The sequence below is a fragment of the Belonocnema kinseyi genome, chromosome 2 (genome assembly GCF_010883055.1).
Source record: "Belonocnema kinseyi isolate 2016_QV_RU_SX_M_011 chromosome 2, B_treatae_v1, whole genome shotgun sequence".
NCBI lineage: Eukaryota > Metazoa > Arthropoda > Insecta > Hymenoptera > Cynipidae > Belonocnema > Belonocnema kinseyi.
The window spans coordinates 66,551,242-66,561,550 of record NC_046658.1 but is presented as its reverse complement, the minus strand read 5'-3'; the positions used below and the strand labels follow the sequence as shown (position 1 = coordinate 66,561,550).

Sequence of the window (10,309 nt, the reverse complement as noted above, 5' to 3'; positions counted from 1 at the left end):
AACATTCATAATTTTTGAACTATTAATCCAATTGATCTAAAACTTTCCAGAAAATTTCTTTGAACCTTAATGAACAACTTTCTCACTGACAGCTTTCCGTAGCTTAAAATTCGTTCGCTAAACGAGGCGCTGGAATGTTAAAATTCATGATTTTTGCATTGCCTCAAAAAAAAATTAATAACTTTTTTGTTTATTACAATATTCTCGCTTTTCTTTCTTAGATAGTTTCAGAAGACTTAAACACGTACTTTGTATTGGATATCGGGAAATGATGGAAATTGGCTAAATTAGCGCGAGTTGAAGTGACAAAAGATTGGAATTTTTCGTTTTCAAAAAATCCACTTTTTACCAATTATCTCAAAAACTACAAAACCTATAAATTTTTGCAAGAGGGGAAAAAAGATGCGCCTTGAAATTCTCTACAAGTATCAGTCTTTAAAATTGAAATTAGAAAGATTTTTAAAATTGACACTCAGGACAACACTTCTCAGGCTGAATCCAGCCGTGTCCCTTTTTGGTCGCCAGCGGTTCAATTAAAAAATGTAAAAAACATGCAGATGTTTCAAGATTTTCAAATAAAATTTAGAAGCATTTTAAGGATGTTTTAACCATTTAAAATATACAAATTTAACTTTTAATTTCAGAAGTGTTCAGTTTATGAAAAAATGTAATCGTTCATTTTTTAATGGTTCTGGCTTACAATTTCTTTAAATAGTATTATTTTAAAATTTTTCAAATTAATTGATTGATTCTTCCATTTATACTTTAGAGCTATGAAAATGATAACATGGAATTGTATATTTAGAACTGATTCTGAATCTTTGAACTCTACAATTCATAAAAGTTCAAGAGTTCCACTTTGACTGCTTTCATTTTCAGCTCAGTTTTTATTAATTCAAATGGAAAATTTTTTACCTTTAGAGTTCGATTTTTTAAATTTCATTGACTGTGAAAAATGTTTGCGAACCAGAAAATGACAGGGCATTTTTGTCTTGGATTAAAACGGCCACCCTAAATCATCTATTATTCGTATTCTTCGCATAATCTGTATAAAATTGGTCGCCACATACGTTAATTCAAGTCTATTTAAACTTAAATTCATTGAAACTTACATGAAATAGTGAAATGATAATATTTTTTTCAAAGCTATTTGACAAAAATGAGTTTTCACTGTACAATGTGGAAATTCTATCTAAAACCAAATGTTTTTTTATAAAGATTTGTTTTTATTATTTAATTATTGTTTTATACTTCACAAAACTATCGTAAAACACTTTTATGAAAAAATTAATGTACAACTTAAAAATTGTACCTACTCTTTCTAGTTCCAGTTTCGGGCACCAGGTGGCGAAATTGTAGACCTCCATTCCCAATTGCATGATGATTCTGCTTCGCTACCTTGATCTCTTTTTATGGACGAAATAACACTTTTAGATTATTTCTACCTGATTTTTAAACGTAGGTTGTAGAAATTTGTTTGAATTTTGGTAGAATTTAAATAATTATTGATATTTGTAGTTAATCAGGATACATTATCTTTTTGTATATACTAATTATTAATATTTTTGGTATTATTGTTGATAAAATTTGTTTAATCACTCGAAATATTGAAAACTGGACTCAGAAATTTGTAAGATCGAATTTTGAAACTAAAATTATGTAATAATTCTCAGTAAATTATTTATATCTTTTTAATAGGAATTAGATTTTTTGTTTCAAACAGTACAACGTAGTCTTTTTCTTCATTCCCAAACTAACCAAATTAAAATTAGTATAGTTTACTTTTCTTGTAATGCATAATTTATATTTCATTCACAGTATTCGTAGAAAATTTTGTACGGTCAAACCTTAAGCATTAATTATTACAAATCATACCAATTTTTTAAAAACTGTAAATGTTAGCATGCATTTACAGGGTGGCCAGTGGACCGGGTAAACTGAATCACTTTTAATTTAATACGATCAAAACTAAAAAATCTGTATGAATTAAAAATTTGGAATCTTCCAATTTCTTTTAAAGATGGTAAAACTTCCAAATGTATGTATTGATTCTTTTATTTTGAAGAATTAAATTAAAACTAAAAATTGCCTATGATTTTGAGTTCTTGGTTATCATAGAAGGTTTACAAATTTAAACAATGCAATATCAAACCTTTGAAGTAAGAATTGTTCAATTTTAACTCTTTCATTTCTCATTTTAATTCTTCTAATTTCATGGCCCGGAATTTTTGTTTTGAATTCTGAATAGCCATCCTTAATTAGTAAAGTGAAGCTTACATTTTCATTTATCGAAACTCCTTTGAATATTTTTCATTGTCCACTTTCACTGGATATGAATATGATTATTATTTAATTTTTCAATTTTAAAACTGATAATCAGTTTTCTACTTATCATCAGTAATTTCGAATTGTGTAGTAGAATTTTGTCGCCGAAATATTTGGAAAAAATCCAGTGAATGTATGACATTAGTTAGTATGCAATAAATGTCTGGTGTCAGTTGACTTTTAATATCGGTGGATGCAGGGAAATCCAGAGTCCACTTGCTCAGTCCTTCCTACTACTGGTGGAAGTTTAGCCAACGAGGTCGCCAAGGCTCGTCAACACATTAAACAGTCTTTACAGTGTGTGAGTACCGCGCTTATTACTCACCCCTTATCTTATCTCACCAGCTTTACTAATAAACTCCTCACAGTATCCTTGATTCTCCTAATTGTCCCTAATTGTCCCTGCTTTTTTTATGTTCTTTAGTTTGCACACCATTATTCACAATTCATTAAATGCATCCAGTTTTTAATAATATTGTCTCAATTATCCAATAGAATCTTTATTAAACAATCTAAATAAGTTTCTTTTCTTCACTATTTTTATGCTGGATACCGTCGCCAGAAATAAAATTTGATTTTGTCTTTTGCAGATGGACGGAATCGCTGCAATGGCTGGTGTTCCTTCTTCCCAGGACGTCTCGTCCCGTGTGACATTTCTTGAGAAAGAAAATCAAGAACTTAAAAATAGTACGTATGCGGTTTTTTTGCTAATTTAGACTTTAGAAATATTTCAGAAATACAAAGATTTCAAACGATTTTTTTTAGAGATTTTATAGAGTCAAGACTTCTCAAAAATTTTAAAAAAATTTTAACTTTCACAAGGTTTAAAAAGATTTTACCAAAATTTTAAAATATTTCAATGGTTTTACAAAGAGTTCGCGGAAATGTTGCAATGATTTCTCGGGTTCAAAAGATTTAACAAAGATTAAAAAATATTTCAGCAAGATATGAAGTTACACAGATTTGTAAAAAATTTCTAAGATTAAAGATAATTCAGAAAGATTTAAAATCTTTTAAAGATTAAAAAAATCTTCAAAAACTTCAAAAAGAATTTCCAATGGTTTCAAAGATTTCAAATAATTTTACTAAGATTTCAGATAGATTACAAGATTTCAATATGTTTAAAAGATTTCGCAAAGTTTAAAGATTGAAAGATTTAAAAAAATTTCACAAAGATTTCTTAAAAACTACACAGATTTCACAGACTTCAAAAGGTTTTCACAAATTTTACAAATTTCAAGAAGTTTTCAAAGATTTAAAAGTATTTTACGAAGATTTGAGAAAGATTTATAAAAAAAAATGCAGAGATTTAAAATACTGCAGAAACATTTAAAAGATCTCCAATATTTCTGAAATATTAACAAAATTTTAAAAGATTTCAGAAAGATTGCAATGATTTAAACAATTTTAAAGATGTAAAAATAATTCATAAAGTTTTCTCGAAGATTGCACAGATTTTCAAGACTTCAGAAAGTTTTCAAAAATGTAACAAATTTCAAAAAGATTACAAATAATGTTACAAAGATTTCAAAATACTTCACAAAGTTTTGAAAGATGTCACGAAGATCACAAAGATTTAAAAAGATTTCTAAAAAATTGCAGATTTAACATATCCCAGAAAAATTTAAAAGGTTTCAAAGATGTCTCAAAGATTTAAAAAATTCACGAATATTCCAGAAAGATTGCAAAGATTTCAAAGACTTCAAAAAGATTTCACAAAGATTTCGAAAGATTTCAAACAATTCTACAATGGTACAAAAATATTTTACAAAGTTTTCAGAAAGATTAATATATTTCGAAACCTTTCAAAGATTTCGTGAAATTAAAAAAAAATGCCAAAGATTTTAGAATCATTACAATGACTTCATAAATTTTTTTTTTAATTGCAAAGTATTCACAGTTTGCGAAAATTAAAAAATTTCACAAAGATTAAAAAATATTTCACCAAGATTTGAAGTTTCAACCAATTTTATAAATATTTACAAAATTTTCACAAAAATTTCTAAAAAATTGCAAAGATTTAAAATACTTCACGAAAACTTAAAAGGTTTCAAAGCTTTCTCAAAGATTAAATAAATTTCAAAAGATTGCAGAAGGATTGCACTGATTTAAACAATTTTAAACATTTAAAAATATTTCAGGGAGATTTCATAATGATTAAAAAATTTCGGAACGTTTCAAGGATTTCGTAAAGTTTTTAAAAAATTCCAAAGATTTCAGAATTATTATAATGACTTCATAAAGTTTTTTATTTAATTGCAAAAAGAATTCGCAGTTTGCAAAGATATAAAAATTTCACAGATTTACAAAATATCAAATATTTCACAAACATTTACAAGATTTCAGAATAATTTCACAAATTATTCTGAAAAAAAAGAATTAAAAATATGTCAAAGATTCCAAACAATTTTACAAAGATTTAAAAATATTTCACCAAGATTTGAAGGTTCAACAAATTTACAAATTGACGAAATTTTTACAAAAAATTGCACTAAAAAAATTGCAAAGATTTAAAATACTTCACGAAAATTTGAAAGGTTCCAAAGCTTTCTCAAAGATTAAACAAATTTCTAAAGATTTTAGAAGGATTGTAATGAGTTAAACAATTAAAAACATTTTAAAATATTTCAGGAAGATTTCATAATGATTAAAATATTACGAAACGTCTCAAAGATTTCGTAAAGTTTTAAAAAATTCCAAAGATTTCAGAATCATTACAATGAATTTATAAAGTTTTTTTTAAATTGCAAAGAACTCGCAGTTTGCAAAGATTAAAAAAATTTCAAAAATTTAAAAGATATTAAATATTTCACAACAATTTAAAGGATTTTAGAATAATTTTACAAAAATCTTCAAGATTAATTTATAGATTTCTAAATATTTAAAAATATTTCTCAAAAGTCTAAAAATATTGCACATATTTCATTTATTTCTCAAAGATTAAAAAAAAATTCAGAAAGATTGCAATGATTTAAACAATTTCAAACATTTTAAAATATTTCAGGAAGATTTCGTAATGATTAAAATATTTTCAAAAGATTTTTTCAAAAGATTTTCAAAGATTTCAGAATCATTATAAATACTTCATAAAGATTTTTAAAAAATTCCAAAGAATTCGCAGTTTGCAAAGATTAAACAAATTTCACAGATTTAAAAAATATTAAATATTTCACAAAGATTTACAAGATTTCAGAATAATTTCACAAAAATCTTGAAGAGAAATTTATAGAATTTCAAATATTTCTCAAAAGTCTATAAATACTGCACATATTTCTTTTATTTCGCGAAGATTTAAAAAAATTCGCTATGATTTCAAAGATAAAAAAAAGAGTTAAAAAGAAGTCAAAGATTTTAAAAAATTTTACAAAGATTTAAAAATATTTCACCAATATTTGAAGTTTCAACTTCATAAAGATTTATCAAAAATTGCAAAGATTGCGCCACGTTTGCAAAGATTAAATAAATTTAACAAAGATTTAGAAAATATTAAATATTTCGCGAAGATTTCACAAAGATGTTAAAGATTTCAGAATGATTTCATAAAAACTTCAAAGATTTATAGAATTTCAAATATTTAAAAATATTGCATGGATTTCAAGTATTTCAGAAAGATTTCAATGATTTTAGAAGGTTTCAAAGATTTTAGTGAGATTGCAAAGATTTGAAACAATTTGACATAGACTTAAAATATTGCACAAATATTTCAATTATTTCAGAAAGTGATCACGCTCTTATGTTATGTAAAGTATTAGGTTCAACTTTGTAGATTAAAGAAAAAAAAAATTTTTTTAATTTAAAACCGAAAAATGTAAGCAAATTAACTCTAAAGAATTAAAAAGGCTTTTCGATTTTGTACAAAATTCTTCTGTGTTTGTTTGTATCAGTCGTCGGAGAACTGAAGAGCATAGTCGTACAACTAGATAAGCGTGTATTAGAACTAGAGGCAACAAAGCCTCAAATAGCAATTTGTCCTGCAAAGCCGAGCGAAAAGAAACCAGTACCTGCTCAGGCCGAGGAAGAAGATGATGTAGATCTTTTCGGCTCAGACTCAGAGGCAAGTGGCAAGTTAAAATGTAGCTGTTACTGAGAAATTGTTGTTATTGTTGTCAATTTATCATTTATAACTATTGTTCGTATTCTAGTTATCGAACGAATTGCAAGTATTGTCATTGCTTGTATGTCTTGTTCATTTAGCGCACTCACTTTTTACATGGTACTTAGACTGAAATCAATATTATACTATTAGAGGTTACTCAATTTTTAAAGCAGGATATTTTTACACCAGATATTCCCGAAATTTAGTAAAATTAATCAGTTCTTCGAATTTTATTTTCAACCTCTAGTATGTGGGGAAAAGCGACGCACCATTAATTCTGTATTCAAAACGCAATATTGGTTCACCTTGGTTTTGCAATTAAAATTGGAGAATTCTTAGTTGCAGGCCTCTATTTTTTTTACCTAGAAGAAATAAATGTCATGTTTAGAAATTCAGATTTAAGGGTGCGCTGCATCGCCCCAGTTTGTGGTACTTAAAACAATAAATAAATTATTAATGGGAGGTAAAGCCTTAGGGAAGTAAAATACGGATTTCACTTTAATGTTCACATTTTGTTTGGTTTTATTCACAGGGTGTTTAGCGACCTTGAAAATCTGGAATTCTCCTTGAATTTGCTTTTTTTGCTTTTAAAACAGTTATTTCATTGAAATGTGAAGAGTAATTTAAATCTTTTAGTCTATTATGAAATAAACATCTCGCTTAGAAGAGATCTTGCTACTAAAAAGTTTTTTATGTATCGAGATATAATTTACCTTTTGTTCATTACAGAATAAATAAAGACATTTCAAGGCACTTTTTGTAGACTGTATCAATCGTTTTATAGATTGCAATTAATATACTTTGATATTGTGAATAATTCTATAAGTTTTTCATTTCTCCTCCGCTAATATAGAATGTAAATTATATTAAAAGTTCATAACGATTTCAAAAGATTTCAAGAATTTTAAAGATTTTCGCAAGGATCTAGTACACCAAATTTAAAAGATTTCAAAACAATGAAAGATTTTAAACGATTAAAAATTTTTTTAAACATCTTAAAAGATTTCACAAAGTTTAAAAATATTCCAGTGATTCCAACGAATAAAAAAGATTTCAATAAGTACACCAGATTTGAAACATTTAATAATACTTCAGAGATTAAAGAAAGAATTCACAAATATTTTTAAAAGTTCATAACGATTTCAAAACATTTCAAGAATTTCAAATATTTTAATAAGGATGTAGTACACCAGATTTAAAATATTTCAAAACAATGACAGATTTTTAACGATCTCACATTTTTTTGAAGATTCAAAAAGATTTCGCAAAGATTTTAAATATTCCAGTGATTTCAAAAGATTTTAAGAATGTTCAAGATTTCAAAAAGTACACCAGATTTGAAATATTTAAAAACACTTCAAAGATTAAAGAAAAATTTCAAAAAAATTTAGAAGATTTCAAAAGATTTCAAACAGATTTTGAATGTTTCAATGATTTCAAACAGATACAAAAGATTTGATAAAGATTTCACAAATATTTTTAAAAGTTCATAAGGATTTCAAAAGATTTCAAGAATTTCAGATATTTTAAAAAGATTTCATGAAGTATTCGTAGGGATTTAAAAAGATTGAAAGAATGTCAAAGATTTCAAAAAGGGAACAGTACTTTAAATTTCAAAGATTTTAAAAGATTTCACAAATGTTTAAGAGAATTCATAAGGATTCAAAGGAATTAGACTAGATTTTAAAGATTTGAATAGATTTCATAGATTAAAGAAATATTTCACAAAGATTTAATAAAGATTTCAACAAATTTTAGAAGATTTTACAAATATTTTAAAAAGTTCATAAGGATTTCAAAAGATTTCAAGAATTTCAGAGATTTCAAGAATTTCAAAGTTTTCAACAAGGGTTCAAAATTTTCAAAAATTTTAAATATGTTGAACAATTAAGAATTTTTTGAAGACTTTCGAAAATTTCACCAAAGTTTCAAATATTCCAGTGATTTTAAACGAATACAAAAGATTTCGCAAATGTTTAAGAGAATTCAGTAGGACTTGAAAAAATTACACTAGATTTTAAAAATTTGAATACATTTCAATGATTAAAGAAATGTTTCACAAACATTTCAGAGATTTCAAATAATTTCAAAGATTGTACAAAAATTTGGAGATTCTAAAAGATTTTACAGAAATTTCAAGATTTTAAATACTTCAAAAGATTTCAAAGCATTTTAAAGATATTAATTATGTCAGAGACTTTACGAAGTTTAAAAAATATTCCCACAGATTTCACAAAGACGACTTACGTTCGTAAAAAATTAAGAATTTGTTTATGTATGGTTCTGCTTTCTTTAGAAATTGTTGGCCAATAAAAAATGAATCGGCTCATTTTTTATAATTTATGACAAACGATTTTATTGTTTTATGTAAAAAAGAGACCTGGAAAAACTTGATTTCTTGACTTGGAAAAGACCTTGAATTTTGTTCCTAAGAATCGCTAGACACCCTGATTTAATTGAGGTAGTAGGTACACTAGGCAATGCATTTAATATTTATTATCATCAGGGCGAGGATGAGGAGGCTGCGAAAATCAGAGAGGAACGTCTTGCAGCTTACAATGCCAAAAAGTCAAAGAGTATGTTTAAATGTTGTTAAAACATCCAATTCATTGAAAATTCAAAACAGAGTTTCGAATCTGATTGGAAATTTTTTTTCAGAGCCTGTTCTCATTGCCAAGTCGAACATAATCTTGGACGTGAAACCCTGGGACGATGAGACCGACATGAAAGCCCTCGAGGCAGAGGTTCGAAAAGTACAAACCGACGGTCTTCTTTGGGGAGCTGGTAAATTAAAAAAAAATTCTAAAATTGCAGGGAACACAGTCCGTCTACTTCTCACATAATAATTTTTTTTTCATCTTTAATTTTCAAAAAATCCCCTAATATACCTAAAGTCGAGAATTTTGAACCTTTTTTCATTTTTGTTTTTTGAAAAATTTTGGATGCATTTTTGAAGAATCATAAACAGAAATCCAAGACATAAAACGAGACGATTTTAAAGAGATTCTCTTCGATGATTTAGATTTATTTGCTAATTTTGTTTATTTGAAGGACATAGACGGTGGAGAAATGGCTAACTCAATCAAGAAACTAAACCAAAAAATAAATAAATTTGATCAGGCGATTTTATTGATTGGGAAAAGTCAGAAAATTGAAAAAAAAGTCTTACAAAAGTCAGAGAATTCCTATACGAGTCTTTAAAGAACTTTCAAATATAATAATTTTTCGATTTTAATTTGAAATTATTTTATTCCGTCGGTAAAAAGGGGAAATTAAAGAATTTTGAAAATGAAGATTTGCGGCCACTTAATATTCTTTCTAGAAATTTATTTGCCTCTTATTTTTATTTTTGCAATTGAACCGCTGACGACCAAAAGGGGACACGGCCGGATTCAGGCTGAGAAGTATTGTCCTGAGTGTCAATTTTAAAAGTGTTTCTAATTTCAATTTTAAAGACTGATATTTGCAGAGAATTTCAAAGCCCATCTTTTTTTCCTCTTGCAAAAATTTATAGGTTTTGTAGTTTTTGAGATAATTGGTAGAAAGTGGATTTTTTGAAAACGAAAAATTCCAATCTTTTTTCACTTCAACTCGCGCTAATTTAGCCAATTTCCATCATTTCCCGATATCCCAATACAAAGTACGTGTTTGAGTCTTCTGAAACTATCTAAGAAAGAAAAGCGAGAATATTGTAATAAACAAAAAAGGTCATTAATTTTTTTTGAGGCAATGCAAAAATCATGAATTTTAACATTCCAGCGCCTCGTTTAGCGAACGAATTTTTAACTACGGAAAGCTGTCAGTGAGAAAGTTGTTCATTAAGGTTCAAAGAAATTTTCTGGAAAGTTTTAGATCAATTGGATTAATAGTTCAAAAATTATGAATGTT

General features: G+C 26.7%; 2 protein-coding genes across 2 annotated transcripts in view; one reads left to right on the top strand and one right to left on the bottom strand.

Annotated features, from left to right (window-relative positions):
* The window catches only part of LOC117183090 (chromatin accessibility complex 16kD protein-like), a 70,148-nt gene that overhangs the window by 17,306 nt on the left and 42,533 nt on the right, over window positions 1-10,309 (bottom strand). The window lies entirely within an intron of this gene.
* Window positions 1-10,309, top strand: part of LOC117183088 (probable elongation factor 1-delta) — a 26,161-nt gene that overhangs the window by 10,791 nt on the left and 5,061 nt on the right. The window contains exons 4-8 of the mRNA XM_033376244.1: window positions 2,525-2,626; window positions 2,916-3,012; window positions 6,210-6,379; window positions 8,928-8,997; window positions 9,080-9,205. Of these exons, the coding sequence (XP_033232135.1) occupies window positions 2,525-2,626; window positions 2,916-3,012; window positions 6,210-6,379; window positions 8,928-8,997; window positions 9,080-9,205 (565 nt within the window). The remainder of the gene's footprint in view (window positions 1-2,524; window positions 2,627-2,915; window positions 3,013-6,209; window positions 6,380-8,927; window positions 8,998-9,079; window positions 9,206-10,309) is intronic.